Genomic DNA, 17,195 nt, shown 5'->3' with positions numbered 1-17,195 from the left:
AATTTGTTAAATGAGTTTTGTCCCATTTTCCAACCTTTCTTGCCACAGTTGTTAAGAGAACCATTTCAGTTGTTAACTTACCACCATGGTTGTTAAGTCAATCTGGTTTTCCCTTTGACCTTGCTTGTCAGAAGGTCACAAACGGGGATCATGTGACCCCAGGACACTGCAACCGTCATAAATACAAACCAGTTGTCAAATATCCATTTTTTTATCACATGATCATGGGGATGCTGCAATGGTTGTGTGAAAATGGTCATAAGTCATTATTTTCAATGCCGTTGTAACTTTGGTCACTAAATGAACTGTTGTAAGTCGCGGACTACCTGTACATTACTATTTTTTTCTGACATTTTAAAATTCTTTTAAATTCACATTGCAGATCCTCAGTTTTGGAAAAAGTTGGCTGGGAAACCGTAATTGTTGCAGAGAAAGAAATAGGCTGGACGTGTACAGAGATATGCAGAAATAATCTCCCGACACACCATTGCAACGAACAGACGCGCGTAAATACCTTTAAACTCAACTAGACTGAGTTAATTATAGCCCCCCCTCCTCCACCGGAGAAGACACCCCCCCGTCAGTCGCATGAAAGGCACGTGATCGCCCGAACCGCGATGACGGAGTCTTGACGTGCCTTCGTAATCACGCGCTTTCTCCCTCCCCGCCCCCGCCGTCTCTCCGTTGCCTCAGCAACCGAGCCGTAAATCCACACCATCTTCTGAAGCGGCCTTCTGCTGCGCTTCTCCGTTGCCACAACGACCACGCTGGACCGTAAATGAGAACAGTCGTCAAAATAAAACCCTTCGGCTCTAACAGTACGTGGGGAGTTTAAGTAAGCCGGGTGGTCTCTTTCTGGTCGGGGTCGACTTCTGCCGACGTCATAGGGGTTTGCCTTGCTGTTATCTGGGCGGGCGCGCGCGGAATGGTTCGCCCGCTGTCTTCCGCTGAGTTGCTTTCTGACTTCCCATTCGAGACTGCCGTCCTGGGATTTCCGTGTGGCCTCCTATCCACGCATTGAGTGAGGTCCAACCTGGGTATTAGCTTCAGAACTCGGCAAGGAAGCGGCAAGAAGTTAGGGCTAGGCTGCCCTTGGCCGCGTTACATTTTATTCCCAAAGCTCAGTTCCCCTCTTAGTCTCTAACTCGCGAGCTCTGAAAATGGAGCTTTTTAAAGTGAAGAATATAGAAGCCAAATCAGGGAAATATAACTCCTTGCACGCATATGTACAGATGTATTTTTTTAATCCTCATAGCGACCTAATTAAGGAAATAGGCATTCTTTTAGTTTTTAGCACCATTAGTAATGCGAGAATTGGGTATCTGTGTAACAAGTTCATATACTGCATGCCAGCTTTTCCTCCTTAGACGGCATATAAAGTCTTGAATGTCAGATCTAAGAGTAAACATGCAGTTGTTGTTGTTTTTCCTAAGGGAAACAAGCTCTTGTTACTTCCATTTTTTCAGAGAAATTTATATGGAGTTTCTTACTTATGGTACTAAGACTAGGACATATCTGCAGAAACCCATTGATAAATACTGTTTGAAATAACCATAAAAGTTCTTCCTTAACAGTTCTGAATAAGATAATGGGGGGGGGTACATGTCTGTTGGGGTTGGATGTGTTATTACTTTCCCCTCAGCTGGCTTATGGTCTGTATAAAAGAAGAACTTGTGCAAGTGTCTTTTTTTCCCCCTTTCCCATTTTGGTATTGAGTAAAGGGTTATAAAAAGTGCCAGAGCAGATGGCAGCATCTAGAAGACACTAGACATTCCCCATCAACCTCCAGAAATGCTAAGTATGATGCAGCCTGTTTAATAATTGGATAGGGGAGAACAGGCAAGTGGCTAAGCTGGAGACTAGAGGGGAAAGTCGGGATGTATTTTAAAAGAAAATAGTGGTCATATTACTGCCAAAGGTTCCAGTGTTGATGGCTCTAGGACATCCCCCTGAATCTATATTTGATTCAAAATACTTTGTGTTTGGGAAGAGGCTATACCTCAGTAAAGAGCCATACTATTATCATGCATAAAAGTCCATATTCAGTCTCTGGCATCTCCACTATTTTAAGCCTTGGACCGACACAACACTTTGAAAGCTGATAAGAATATGGGTAGTCTTTGTTTAAACAACTGCAATTGGGACTGGTATCACTAAGCCACATGGTTATTTAATGAGGTATCACATTACTATAATGGAGGTATGACCTCAGTTCTATCAAGGTGGTTAAGCAACTCACCTGTAATCATTAAGCACATCACATGACTGCAGTTTGCAATTTTACTGACAGCTCCTCCATTCACTTTGCTTTGTTGGAAGCAGGTTATGAAGCACAGAAACTGTGTCCATAGGATACTACAATAGTCATCAACACCTGATTGTAAAATGACTGGTTCTCAATTATTATTACAGAAATGCTACAATGGTTATAATTGCAAGGACTTGTCGTAAGTTATTTTTTCAGTGCTGCCCTAACTGTAAATGGTCCTTAACAGGGGATTTGCCAAGTGAGGACTACCTATATATAGCTTTGGATAACATAAACAGTTAATAATTTAGAATATTACTAAATATTTATTTATGCTCTTTACCCTTAGATTCTTCCATTGAGAGAAAGATAATACCAAATGGCAGAAGCAATTTTTCATCCTCCCAGAAGGAAAAGAAAAGTATATGAATCATATGATTCCCCATTCCCTATTTCTCCTTCCGTAGAAGGCAATCATGGAAGAGTTTATAAAATGTGCCGGGCTGAATTGATAAATAACAATGTAATTGTGAAGAATCCTGAAGATATAGAACAATTATATAGCAAGGTATTTTTGTCTCATTTTATCTGTATAATCCATTATTAATCAGTCTTGGATACTGATCCTGCATTTCTGTTGGAACAAAAAATGTTTTGTTAAATGAGTGATATCCTAGCTTTGCTTGTTTTCTAGGGATTTTTTGGAAAAGGTATTCTTTCAAGAAGTCGACCAGAATATAATATTTCAGATCCTATGTTGACTGCTAAATGGAAAGGTAAACTGAAGTGTGTGTGTGTGTGTGTGTGTGTGTGTGTGTGTGTGTGTGTGTGTGTGTTAGACTCAAATAGCTTATATACTAGAATACTGGACAGGATCACAGAACAGCAACAACCAATCCTTCTGTCTCCCCACCCCCAACCTTGAACCCTAAAAGCAATACACCTCTACACAGCCACATTCAACTGAATTGAGCTCTAGCTTCACCCTATCCTACAGGAAGAACCTGTTGTTCAAAGCCTTTCAAAAGATTAGGAGAGTGAAGCCCTGCCATATCTCAGGAGAAAAGGTGCTTCACAAAGCAGGGGCTGTGGAGAGAAGGCACACTTTCTTGATTCCATTGGTTGGTAGCATCTATCAGACATAGTTGAAAAAGTAGATACTGTGGGAGAAGCAATTGAACAAATAACCTGCCATTTCACTCTCAAAAGAATCTTCCCTAAAAAGGAAAGGTTGGAGAATGGACAAAAATTATCCAACTCAGTTGAGTCAAAGGAAGGCCTCTTGAGAAACAGGCATACAGTGCCCCCTTCAAGAGAGGTAGCCCTGCCCCATCCTCCAGTGAGTCACTAATAACTGCTTGGATCCAACTGTATGTCACCTCCCAGAGCCGAGGTGGCGCAGTGGTTAAATGCAGCACTGCAGGCTACTTCAGCTGACTGCAGTTCAGCAGTTCAGCTGTTCAAATCCCACTAGGCTCAAGGTTGACTCAGCCTTCCATCCTTCTGAGGTGGGTAAAATGAGGACCCAGATTGTTGTTGGGGGCAATATGCTGACTCTGTAAACCGCTTAGAGAGGGCTGAAAGCCCTATGAAGCGGTATATAAGTCTAACTATTGCTATTGCTATTAGAGGACCTGAAGCAACCAAGAGGGGCACCAGTCTAGCACAAAAGTAGCAGAACTGGCATCCATGAGGACCTCTATCTATTTCCTCAGAAGTAACCAGCTCCGAATCTTCCCAGATAAATTAAAAGGGCATGTGGTAGGCATTTGGTTACACAATATTGCAGTGCTGCTTTGCGTTCTGTGATTGTGGAGATTGGAAGATAGCTAGAGTTTTCAAATGTATTTCAAGATTAGCATATTTCTAAATTTATTAACCCCATATATTTATATACTGTCGTCCTCCCAACATTCAAAGTAATTTTCATAATAAAGCATTTTGAATATTATGTGGTAAATATCTTATTATGAATGTCTTTCTGAAATTGCATCCAAACAATTATTAATGTTTTAATATGTATATAAAATAGTAATTATACTTTCTATTGCAGATGCTAAATTAAATATGCCAATAATCTCATCACAAAAGTAAGTTTTTCTTTTAGCTTTGTCTGGCCTAGAGCTTGAGCATACTTAGTAACTATAAAAATAACAATTTAATCAAGTGTTGTCTCATTGTTAAGATACTTTAAAGAAACAAAGTACTCTTTGTTTGATTCCCCAATTAAATCTTGGACCATCATCGTTCCAATTATTAAGTGATATAGTGGAGAAATCTAAATATGGGCAGGTTTTTTTGAATCAAGAATTATCAAGTAATGATTTAAGTTCTAATTTGAAATGCCTTTTGAGTATTACCAATAGAAGAGAATATTTGTGGTTCAGGATTGAACTGTGGGATCTTGGTACTCTCAGCTTGGTAGATTTCTTACAAGCATTTCATTACCAAACTGGGTAACATCATGAATATACTTTAGAATATTAAACTAGTAGTCATCTGTTGCAATATATAATATACTGAATCTTGCTTCAGAATTAACAAGAAAGTATATCAACCGTGGTCCCGTTTTCTTGTTCTCATATCAAAGAAAACCAAAACAATCTAGGTGAATTACACTTTTTTTACAAGGGCTTTATATGAGGAACCTTGACTTGTTTAAATTTTGGTTAGTGAAGAAATCAGAGTGATTATGGCTTGTTTTCAATTATAATTTCAGTAAACCCTGTCTTTTCAGAATTATAGGTTATTTTCCTTCTTGGAATTAACACTTTCTTCTGGAGCAGTTAAGATGGTTGCACTTTTAAACTTGCCTTTTTGAATGGAGGACAGTTTTTGGCCATACTTGGACAGCAGTGGAGTTTGAACTAGCTTCAACTTTTCAGACTTAAATTTTATAATTCAGTAGAGAATATGTGTCCATACATTTTATTCTCACAAAGGATGATCTTTTAAAAAAAATGTCTGTTTCATTCCTCACTGCCTTTTAATATAAAGATAAAAACATTTGTCTGAGAATGGGACACATATTCACGTTCTTAAGCAATAATAACAACTTCCCTCTTTATAACTTTAGAGTAATCCTTTGTTATATTTCGGGATGAAGAAAAAAGCCTTGCTTGTGGCAAAGAACATATTTAAAAGTGCTGGATCCTTTCACTCTGATCTCTGATATCAAAAACAAGTTGCTTGTACAGTTAGAGTTCCTCAGATAATTATAAAGGCATACAAAAGATGTTATTTTCTTGAAATTACCGTATACTTCGTTACTGAAATTTAAGAAGAATTTTTAAAAATATTGTGATGTCAAAGCAATCCAGAAAGCTAAAGAAAAACATGTTTTAGAATTCTTAATCAGATCACCATTTACTCCAGATCCTTAGATGAGGAATACTGCTGCAGAAAATTATTCATCGGAATTTGCTTGTTTGTTCAGAAATAGGTTTATGTTCTATTATGAAGCTCACATCTGCCATTGCTGTTGTTCAAGAAATATGCTGAAAAGTCATATATTTAAGCATGAGTTAGCAGAATCTTAGAAATAGCAGTCAAGCTTTGGTTTGGTTTATTCCATCTTTTTATTTTCAAAAGATGAATACAGGCATCAGAGCAATCTTGAATCCTAAAGGGCTGAGCAAACAATTCAAAGAAGCATTTAAAAATGGAAGTGTTGGAGTTTACTCTGATTGCCATCATCAAACATTACTGGCATCAGTAATTCTTTCTGAAGCATACTTCATATCCCAGTCAAGAAGAAGCCAGTATTATATATTTCAAAGTTCTCTGATACAGTGAATAACAATATAATAATTATTAATTAAAGAACAATTAACAATTAATTAAAAATTAATTAACAATTAATACAAATAAGTGATTAAATTAAATACTTCCTTTATAGTACATTGCATTTTTAAAAGAAAATAATTCTCAAATATTCATAAAAAATGTTTTCTAAATTTAATTAAGACCCTAGAACTCAAGCTGGAATTCAGATTCAGCTCTACATTTCTGATGTGACATTGTTGTATTATTTTTTTATTTTATCTACAAGTTGCTGTTCGTCAGGATGCTCAGCTTGCAAGAGTAACTGGCGAATAAAATAACACAACAATCATAAAAGATATGAGTAAAAGAGAGAAATTACTGGTTTCATCATTCAATAACACACGTTAACAGTAGTGAAATTTTAATGTATTTGCCTCAATTAATACCACTTAACCTGTCTTGATCAAGAGATAAAAGCTTTAGCAAATAATACTTTTTTCTTCATACGCACCACTGAGAATCTCAGAGGTTGGGGGTAACCCAGAAAGATAATCATACCTGCAATCTTTATATGCTGTGCAATAGAAGAATAACCATAAAAATGTTTATGAGTAGCCAGAGATATAGAATATATGATTAAATAAACTAAACATTATTTATTTTTCATATTTATAAACTCATGTTCCCTCAAAAGAGGGACTCCTAATATACCAAGGTCTTCAGTAAAACTCGAGAAGTGTTCATTTGTTTTACAGATACTTTTATATTGTTCATAAGTTTATTTATGAGCCCATCCTTTCTGTTTTCTTCTATTCCAGATACCAGCATTGTGTTGAATGGGCTAAAAACCGTCTGTCAGAACAAGGACTAGATGACTCCACAATTAACAACATCATACAAAATTACACTAAACAAATTAATCTGAGAATAGAAACTGGACAAAATAATGGATTTCAAGATGAAGAAACATTTAAAATGGAAGCTAATAAAGAACAAACGCTTTTAATGGCTTCATCTGAAATTAATGACAATAACAGGTCTTTCAAAGATAATTCACGTGATTCATTAGATAAACATGACTGTAGTGAATCAGATATAACAGACGCTAACATTTTAGCTAAAACTCCTTCACCACAACAATGTGTTCTCAATATGTATGATAGCTGCAGAGAAGACAATTATGTTGAACCAGAATCTCATTGTTTCAGTAATAATGAATATGAGCACGAGCTCGTATTAATAGAAGAAAAAGAATCAGATTTGTGTATGAAAGAGGAAACAAGTGAGGAATTGCATGTAAGCATAACTTGATTGTGGGTAATAGTAAAGTCAATTTAAAACTTATTAAATTGGGTATTCTGCTTTATAGATACCTTTATCCCTTTTTATTAAGAGTTCCTGAAACTAATCAGTTGATGGATAGCAGTAAAGTGTATTTAAAGAAATCGTTTGCCATTTTACTTCAGGAGTCTGGTTGCATTTCCTCTGTCCTATTCCAAAGCATGTCGCAACAGCAATGAGCCTAAATAGGGAATACAGAAAATCATGTCTTTGCCTGCAGAACTGTTATAATGTTAGAACAAAAGCTGGTGGATTTAGGAATGAAAAGCCAAAAATATCAAGAGGATGTCTTATGACACAAAGGAAATATAATTCATTATGATGGCTGACCTTTAGCTGATGCTATGTAAATTACAGAGATGTTTTGATTTATTCCTTATAACTTTCATTACTTTCTTGTAGTTAATTAAAAAAGCAAACTTAGTATGCCGAAGAAATCCTTTCTGGATTTTTGAATATCTGCAACTCAGTCTAGAAGAGGTAAGTTTTATGTTCTCTCTTAGTTTGCATCTGCATATATTAGGAAAAAGCTTTATAAAGAAGTATCTTTTTCAAAAGTCTAAACTGAAAACTTCCAGGCAAACGTATAAGACTGGGAGTTCAATGGATGCTTGCATAATTGAGACAGCAAAGTGACATTGTCTAGCAAACCTATTGTAACAAGTTTCATTAAGCAGCAACTAACTGGAATTACTGATCCATGCAACCAAATGTTGCATGATAGCAAAAATTGACTCACCAAGTCTTAGCGTCTCTTACTTTTTTTTCACAGAATGTTCCCTGAGATTTTCCCTTGATTTCTTCCTTCAGCAATGGATTTCTGTTGCTTAACGCTAATGTGCACAATGGAAGTTTATTCCTCTCTGGACTGCTTCCATTTTGTGGTAGTACATACGTAAAGGGGGAAATATTGGTTTTTCCCAGTTTAGCTTGTTTAGGAAAATGTATCTGGTATTATAATTGCTGTGTAGAAATAGTTTCTGTAATCATATACTTGCTTATTCAAATGTAAATTAATCTAACCAAATCCCATTTTCTTATAAAATTTTAAATATTGTGCAATAATTTTGTATCTTTAAATATTATTTCCTTTTTAACTATTTATGTAAGAAAGCTTTCCCAGTACTCTAGTACTTTAAACATGCACAAACTAATTTTTATTTGATGTCATTTTTAGGCTTTTTTCCTGGTCTATGCTCTCGGGTGTTTAAATATTTATTGCAATGAGGTAAGTTAATTGCAATGAGGTAATTTTGTCAGTAGTAATTCTTAAGTGAGAGATCTGTTGATTGGAGTACTTATTAGCAAATAATAAAGCATATTCTTTCTAAGGTACTTTATACCAACTTTTAAAAGGTGCTACTTATTTGTTTATATAAATATTTTTATTCATTAATGTATGTAAATAATTTTTGACTGCATTACTGAAATAATATTTTTGTTTAAAACTGACTGTTCAACTTCTATACAAGTATGAGGCAGTAATTTTTTTTAAAAGAAAGTATGCAGGACATTTTTTTAGAAATTATTGTTGAACTTTTATCATTGTGAAATATTAATAGCCCTACCAAGCTACTATTGTCTGTTTTTTATAACATATTTCACACTTGGGTTCTATTTGGTTTGTTTTTATAATGTTGCAAAGCACCGTCTATGACATTTCTATAATATTAGAATATATTCATTCACAATAATCATGGTTGTGTTTTTAAGGCACCTTTATCTATCTTGACGTTATGGGACCTTTTTAGTAAAGCACAACCAAATTTTAAGGCTACGTACATGGCTTATCATTACTTCCGCAGTAAAGGATGGATCCCTAAAGTTGGCCTGAAATATGGAACTGATTTGTGTAAGTAGTATTCTTTCATTATTAGCACCTAATGAAGCAACTGTACAAGACTGGATCCATTCACTTGCTCTGTTATGTGAATGTTCCTCTTTCTTTACCTTCAGTCACTCTTTAGTGGGGGTTGATGTTCTGCTGCTAGGAATATTGGTATATTATCTTAAGTATAGTTTCATCTGCTTGTCATATTCTTGAAACATATTACCGTATTTTTCGGAGTATTAAGACACACCTTTTTCCCTCAAAAGAGAGGCTGAAAATCTGGGTGCATCTTATACACTGAATATGACATTTTTTGCCTCCAAAAACCCTGCCTCCTTTACCAAAATGGCCGCGCATAGCTTTTAGAGAGCTGGGGGCTGGACAGGGCAGAAAAGAGCAAAAAACAGCCTGTTTTTTTTCTCAATTTTACCCCACTCCCCGGGCTCCAGGAGAACTCTGCAAACCCCCCAAAGGCTATTCATGCCTTTTGGGGGGGAAACAAGCCCGTTTTCACGAAAAATGGGCCGTTTTGGAGAAGTTTGCAGAGTGCAAAAACTTTTTTTTTATTTGCCTCTTCAAAATCTTGGTGCATCTTATACTCTGATGCGTCTTATACTCTGAAAAATATGGTATGTGAAGGCAGCAGTACTCTTCCCTGTAAGCTTGGTTTTAGACTGAACATCCCATTTTAGGGATTTGTGCTGTTTGGAGAAAAAATGGCAAAGAATAATGCTGGGCTTTATTGTTCTATGATATAAGTAGTCCTCAACTTACAACAGTTCATTTAATGACTGTATAGTTACCACAGCACTGAAAAAAGTTACATGACCATTTTTCACAGTTACGACCGTTGCAGCATTCCCATGATCAGGTGATCAAAATTCAGATGCTTGGCAACTGGTTCATACTTAAGACCGTTGCTGTGTCTCAAAGTCATGGGATCACTTTTTGCAAGCTTCTCAATGTGGAAGCTAGATTCACTTTAGAACTGTGTTACTAGCTTAACAACTGCAATGATTCACTTAACAACTGTGGCAAGAAAGGTCGTGCAATGGGGCAAAACTCACTTAACAAATGTTGCACTTAACAACAGTCATTTGGGCTCAATTGAGGACTTGAGGATTACCTGTATATGATTTTATGTATGTATTAATTTGATGTATATTTTTTTTCCCTGTACATCAATAAAACTCTGCTAAACAGTCTGTGATCCCTTGGCTAATTGTTTCCTTATAAGGTTCCAGATTCCTCAACGTCTTCCACAATGGCAGGGCTTCTAATTTATTTGAAAAGTTCCTAAAAATTCAGGGATATTCATATTGCATCTGCCTCGAACAAAGCCTAGTTGAACTGTATAGCATAGTCTGATAGTAAGAACTGACCACAGGAAATATTTTGTGACATTCTGTATGTCATAAAACGCTTTATAAAAATTGTTATAATTGTTTTTATAAAATTTGTTAAATTTCAATTCCATGGGAGTCATGGGACCCAGTTTTGGATGCATTCTGTAAGTTAGCCTCTTTGAGGTATCTTGGCTCAAAAGGTTTTGCCCTATGATGCACCATTTTGCCCCGTTACAGACATGAGAGTGTCTATGGGGAATCTCAAGTCATCCAAGTCATGATTATTCTAAAGGTGCTTTTTCAAGAGGCCACTGGACTTAATTTTTTCTTTGAAGACATTTCGCTTCTCATCCAAGAAGAAGCTTCTTCTTGGAGAAGCTTCTTGGATAAGAAGCGAAACATCTTCAAAGAAAAAAAAAAGTCCAGTTGGCTCTTGAAAAAGCACCTTTGGTACAGACATGAAAGTTTTGGTAGATGGAAGCAAGTAAAGAATCTGTTTACTTTCAATAAATATGTGGTATCATTGTAACTTATTTAGAGTACATTCATATTAGAATATTAGAATACAAGCTCATTTTACTTTAAAGTGGTTTAGATCCTCAAAGTTTTGTAATAGGTTACCACAATCTTACTTTGTTATAACTAAAAACAAAAATATGACTTTTGTAATAAATGAATGTCCATTTTATTTCTGTTTTAGTGCTATATCGAAAAGGCCCTCCTTTTTACCATGCCAGGTATAGCATTAAGGTTTAGATATAATTTTCATTTTTACTGTATATTATGGTTAATTTTTATGCTACTTGAAAATATGATTATATGTTTGTTTCTAATTTACTTTGGCATAATTCCGAATATTGTTTTTCCAAAGCTGAAGCTAAGAGTAACCTCAAATTAGCAGATCCCATGGGTGGCCATCTTCAGTAAGAACTTTCAGATAACCAATCCTACAATGGAATGTTCTGTTACCCACAGAATAGCCCTGGAGATGCCCTGAGATTTAAATAAGGGTCTCAAACACTTGAATAATTGGAATTTCAAATATAAAGAACAGTTATGTTGGTTTTGGCATACTTCTATTGCATTATCAGTATGTATTTTATTAAAAGCTGCCTTGTCTTTAAATGCTGCTTTGATGAAGGCAGATTAATATTGCTCCTTCTAATTAAAGTAATTAAAACATGAAAGGGGGTGGCGATGAGTACCTCTCCTCACAAATATTTGTTCTGAGGGACCCTCACTGCTGTCCAGAGATGATTTGGAAAGCAGGGAAATGGCTTTGGTGGCCAGGGGAGGGGATGAATTCCATGCCTTTGATGAAATCAGACCCAGATTGTTGGGGCAATATGCTGACTCTGTAAAACTGCTTAGAGAAAGCTGTAAAGCACTATAAAGCGGTATATAAGTCTAAGTGCTATTGCTAAAAGAATATGAAAAGAGAACTAATATCCTGTTGTTTGCTGAATTGATTCTTGTACTTATGCTGAAGGAACCATCAGTATTTTAAGTTATTTGGGTTGTGATTTTTGAATACATGTTTTAACTTTTCATCCTAAAAAAAATATTTGGGGTTATTTTCCAGTTACTCTGTAATTGCTGAATTAATTAATGATGATTTTGATGGACCATTGCACAGACCATTCAGTTGGAAAACTTTGTCTGGATTGAACAGAACTACAGCAAATGTTTCCAAGGTAGCCAATAAGAAGAATCATTTTAAATTACACCAAAAATGCTATGAAGGAAAATTGATATATAACTTTAAGTGCAGTAGATGAAATTATACAAAGTGTGTAATAAAATAATTTTGCAATAAATGAAGAGTAAGTATGTGTGTGTGTGTATGTATGTTTCTGGTTAACAGCGAAAAATCATCTTTCATATATGTTTCAGTGTGTGAATTGTAAAGCAATTACAAATGTGGTCTGGTCGACTGACACTGCTGTGATGGAGAAAAGATTCTCCTCTTTTCCCTGTTTAATATTCCGTCACAGATATGAAACAGATTTTAGATTCCATTTTTGAAAAAATGGCTTTAAAAAGCTAAACTTTCATAATACTGCTATACAGTATTTCAGCTTTCTAGTTTTTAGAGGGCTTGAGTTGTTCAGATTGTATTTCTCTAATAATTGAGGTTTGTTTGAATACTTAGCTACCCAGTGCTTTTGTGGATCACTTTTCAACTATATTTTTATTTAGTTTGTCCTAATACACTATTTAGGATAAACGTTGATAATCCTCCCTGTACATTTCAGAAAGAGTAAATGGATGGAAGGAAGCAACTGAATTATAGTAACTTGAGATGAAAGTTATTTCTGAAGGCCAAGAAACCTAATTTTAAGGACTCTGCACCACTTAGATTCAAAGCCAAATGGTGCTTCAGACGATTCAGGAGCACAAATAGAATACATGCCCCAAACTCCTTATACCAAATGCATATTTTCTTGGGACTGGGCTGCAACAGGCAGCTACATAATCCTAGGAAAAGACACCAACCGCTTTCAGGAGTTGCAGGCAAGTCTACATTTCCATCCCTGCACACTCCAAAGTATATTTTACCTTTGAATCTAAAGTGCTAAGCATCCCTCTAGGTTACCTGTTCTTATATACACATTTTTCTCACTTCACTTTCCTCTGAAAATGAGCTCTCGAAAATTGCCCAAATGGTTGGGCTTCTCTAAGTGCAATAAAATGAGCAAGAGCTCCCAATGCTCTTCAGAAAATGATAAGATTTTGTATAAAACTATTTTACAAAAGGGCTCTTTTACCCTTGTTTTAAATTAGAATAATAGATGCTATCTGTCTCATTACGGCTATAAAAAGTGAATGAACCTTAATTTGAAGTTTTCAGGAAAAACATCTGTTGTATTTCCATTTATTTGACATTTTGGTAACATAATTCATTTGTCACCAGGAACTCATGTTCTGCTATTTGATTAAGCCATCTGATATGAATGAAAAAGAAATGCTTTCACCTGAATGTCTCAAAAGAATGAAAGTCCAGGTATGTATGTTTCCTCCCAATTTAATGTTTTTTCAGAAATGAACATTGAATTGTTTATTTATTTTCTGCTATAGTAAATAAATATACTGTCATTTATTCACTGTCAGTTCTCTAAAACTAAATATATATATTAGAAGAGATTGAAATACATCTTTTCTCCCTAAGAAATAGGAGTGATGCTTGATCCGGGTATATTAAACTAATTTGTCCAAAAATAAGTTACAGGTAGTTATCATTTAGTGACCGCTTTGTTTAGCAACCATTTGCAGTTATGATGCTGATAAAAAGTAATTTGCAGCTTTACATTTACAACCTTCCCAGGTCTGTAAACCAAAGGAAAGCTTAAGTAAGATAAGCCCACAGTTTCACTTAGCAATGGCCTCACTTTACAGTCAAGTCGCCAGTCCCATTTTTTTAATCACTAATAAGAATTATCTGCAATTGTGTTTGAAAGAACAATGTTAAAAATATGTTTTGGTATAGTAAAATAAACTATGGAAAATAATGGTTTGAATACAAAATACTCTGTTCTTTAATTTTAAAGGAATTTGAGCATATTTTATTTTGAAATGAAGCAGCCGCATCAAATCACAAGAAATCTATGAAGCATTCACCTTACTAGAATATGTTCAAAGAGAAAAAGCTTAAGAAAAAAATCTCATAATATGTGCAGTGCTAAAAATCAGTTATGTAAAACATTCATCAAATAGTTTGATCTTTTAAAAAATCTAAAGGTCAGCCAAATGATATTGGAAGTGTTATTGCAACTGATACAGGAAAGTATTAGTGGTAATTACTTTCTGTGATAATGCCATAAATACTGAATTAGCGAATGCCAAAAACTCAATTGGGAATGTGCACACTGGGCAATTGTAGTGATTTGCCATTCTGCCTGTCTGCTAATAAGTCTGATAGTGATGCAGATACTCAGGATGACAAAGATATTTTCATAAATAATCAAATTCATAAATATATGCTCCTTCCCCCTCTGCCCCCAAAATAACAAGGATTATCTATATTTTCATTGATCAACTGTTGCCTTATTTAGCGATGAAGCAACCATTATATATTGATTAAGGGGAGCAATATTTAGGAAATAATCATTCTTCCATTTCCATTAATAGTCTCAATACCATAGTTACATATACCACTCATAGACACATAATGTTTCTGGCTTGCTATAGCTTGTTGTGAGCCAAATACTTACATTACATAGAAGCAGCCCAAATGCAGTATTACTCCTTAAGCTATCTCTTAAAGGATAGGAAAGGCATAGAAAAATATGCATTAGCTAACAATATTATTCAGCAACCATATTTATGGTATGCATTTTACTTATTTTATAATCAATGTCTTTCTTTTTAAAGGAATTGATCCTAAATCGTTGGGTTTCATCTTGTGAACGCAGTGAACAAGAAGAGGTGTGAAATTGGAATCCAAAAGTTGAGCAATATTAATAATAGAATTGTAGCAAACTAAATAAAGTTTAACTATTCCTCCTTTTAGCATACGTATATTAAATGTATATAATATAGAGCACTGCAAGTTTGATTTTTTTATGAAAGCTCAAATGGATAGTGACAATTAATATGAGCATGTTTTATGTCTATTAGCTTAATACTTCTAGAATTAATTAACCTCTGCTATAGTCTTGGCTCAAAATGTTGTTCCAGTTACACCATGTATGTTGGAGATGGCTGAAATCAATTAAACAAAGTGGTTTTTTTTTTACTTCTGTCAACCAAAATTTCTTGCTACATTATGCCAAATAAAAGTACATTTTATTCATGTGTTTGATAGTTATATGTCCCTTCCAGCTCTATGATTCTATGAATGCTGAATTTAATTTTGTTGGTTAACTTCTATTCATGAATACACCCACAGAAAGGAAAATGTCATTGTCATTGCTAAATAAAATGTCATTGTCTTTGCTCCAGTGCCATCTGGAGTAAAGAAAGAATTATTAAAAATTGTCTTTCACTTCCAACAAAAAGGAAGTGTTCCTTGTTTCTTGATCCCATCCATGGATTTTTTTCTATTTGTAGATTTTTATACTTCATATCAATGTCTTTAAATTAAAATAATGCTAAATATAATTATTCAGACAGGTAGAAAAGATGTTTATTAGAAAAATTACATTGTGATTCAGTTTCTGCAGTTTTATGGATAATAGGAAATAATTCTGATTTCTCTTGGATTTCTGTCCAATTAAATATGATAGTAATGTTTCCCATTTTCCTTACAGCAAGATAGGAACATGCCTTATGTCTTAACATGAATATTTTAATTTTACTTACAGTCAGTGCTTCGGCCTAAAGTCAAACGGCATTGGTAGAAGTACTGCCTTTTTGAGCAGGATGGTCAACAACATAAAAACCATTCTTGCATATTTCCTTATAGATGGTGATATATTTGGAAGCTTTTCTTGTTCGCGGAATTACAAATTTCTCTGCAAATTCATTTTTATTCATTTGCTGTTGCTTTTGGGCACTCAGCACACAATTAATGAATGTTAGTGCATATGTATAACAATTATGGAAACATTCTTCATATCTGTTAAATAGATAAAGAGAAATGAGTCTCAAAGCAACAAAAAACAAAGCTCCTGCATAACTTCTGTATATTTTATTAATGTATATTTTATTAACGTCTGTTTATTTACAACAAATTTTCTCAAGGGGAACAGAATTCTAAACAACTCTTAACTTATTTAACATAATTATCCTGCTCTTTAACCAAAACAGACATCCAAATACCCTGCTATTCAGTCTAAATAAGGGAGAAGAAAAGAGCAAGCCAGGCACTGGTTTTAGTTGCAAATTTGTATCATGCTCAGAATATAAATAAAAAGTGGCAGCTTTATAAATAGAATAGGTTTACAAATAAGAAAAAGTGTGGCAAAGAATATTGCAATAAATTATTTACTAGTCCTGTGTATTCTTTGAGCATTATTGGAAAATGTGAGTTTAGTAGCTTCTTGCATGGAAGGTAAAAAAATTTAGATAGTAGGAAGGTGCTGCACTTATCATGAAAATTGACTGCCGTTATTAAGTTAGTAACATGGTTGACTCTAGCTTCATTAACTTTGCTTGTCAGAAGGTTGCAAAAAATGATCATATGACTCATATGACACTGCAGCCATCATAAATACATGCTGGTTGCCAAGTGCCCAAATTTTGATCATGTGACCATGGGACGCTGCAATGGTTGTAAATGTGAAAAATGGTCATAAGTCACTTTTTTCAGTGGCATTGTAACTTCAAATAGTTACTAAACAAATGGTTGTAGGCTGAGGACTACCTGTATCCCAATTTTTCAAAAAATGTATTTTGAAAAGATCTAAACACAGATAGTCCTTATTTAATGACTGCAATTGGGACTGGGAACTCCATCACTAAATGATGCAGTCATTAAGTGTACAACCCACATCATTAGGCACAATGTCAGTGTAAGTTGCAACTTACAATTCACTGCTCTTCCCCACTGACTTTGCTTGTTAGAAGCCAGCTGAGAAGATTGCCAATGGGATACTGCCACCATATAAATGAGCATTTTTTTGGTACCTTCATAAGTTCAAATTGTTGCTAAACTATGCAGTCATTAACTGAGGACTAGCTCTATTTCTTAGAATAGGCTAATGAAGACAAAGGTTCTGAAGAG

The 17,195-nt window shown here is 34.9% G+C and overlaps 2 protein-coding genes across 9 annotated transcripts in view; one reads left to right on the top strand and one right to left on the bottom strand.

Moving 5' to 3' along the window:
• Positions 1 to 682: 682 nt before the first annotated feature.
• On the top strand, positions 683 to 15,323 carry TSEN2 (tRNA splicing endonuclease subunit 2). 6 transcript variants are annotated; one of them, XM_087709106.1, is made up of 13 exons: positions 856 to 1,037; positions 2,323 to 2,447; positions 2,598 to 2,816; positions 2,943 to 3,024; positions 4,302 to 4,338; positions 6,832 to 7,309; positions 7,757 to 7,834; positions 8,532 to 8,582; positions 9,068 to 9,206; positions 11,232 to 11,268; positions 12,114 to 12,225; positions 13,446 to 13,535; positions 14,903 to 15,323. In XM_087709106.1, exons 3-13 carry the CDS (start codon positions 2,628 to 2,630, stop codon positions 14,960 to 14,962), a joined length of 1,353 nt encoding a protein of 450 aa, XP_087565232.1. In that variant the 5' UTR covers positions 856 to 1,037; positions 2,323 to 2,447; positions 2,598 to 2,627; the 3' UTR covers positions 14,963 to 15,323. The 6 variants fall into 6 exon arrangements, 5 of the variants coding, with proteins under 5 accessions (XP_013913457.2, XP_013913459.2, XP_087565232.1 ...); XM_014057982.2 differs by lacking the exons at positions 856 to 1,037; positions 2,323 to 2,447 and adding an exon at positions 683 to 818; XM_014057984.2 differs by lacking the exons at positions 856 to 1,037; positions 2,323 to 2,447 and adding an exon at positions 683 to 835.
• The window catches only part of MKRN2OS (MKRN2 opposite strand), a 15,024-nt gene continuing 5,135 nt past the window's right edge, over positions 7,307 to 17,195 (bottom strand). For 2 of the 3 annotated variants that reach the window (XM_087709109.1, XM_014057988.2), the window contains exon 4: positions 15,643 to 16,088. In XM_087709109.1, coding sequence (XP_087565235.1) covers positions 15,854 to 16,088 — 235 coding nt within the window. In that variant the 3' untranslated portion in view covers positions 15,643 to 15,853. Of the gene's footprint in view, positions 7,536 to 15,642; positions 16,089 to 17,195 lie in introns of those variants that run through there. The other variant, XM_087709108.1, reaches the window with a different exon arrangement.

The sequence above is a fragment of the Thamnophis sirtalis genome, unplaced genomic scaffold (assembly GCF_051295495.1).
Source record: "Thamnophis sirtalis isolate CommonGarterSnake01/CBP01778 unplaced genomic scaffold, rThaSir2_p1.2 scaffold_3, whole genome shotgun sequence".
Taxonomy (NCBI): Eukaryota; Metazoa; Chordata; class Lepidosauria; order Squamata; family Natricidae; genus Thamnophis; species Thamnophis sirtalis.
This window is presented reverse-complemented; position numbering and strand designations above follow the sequence as displayed.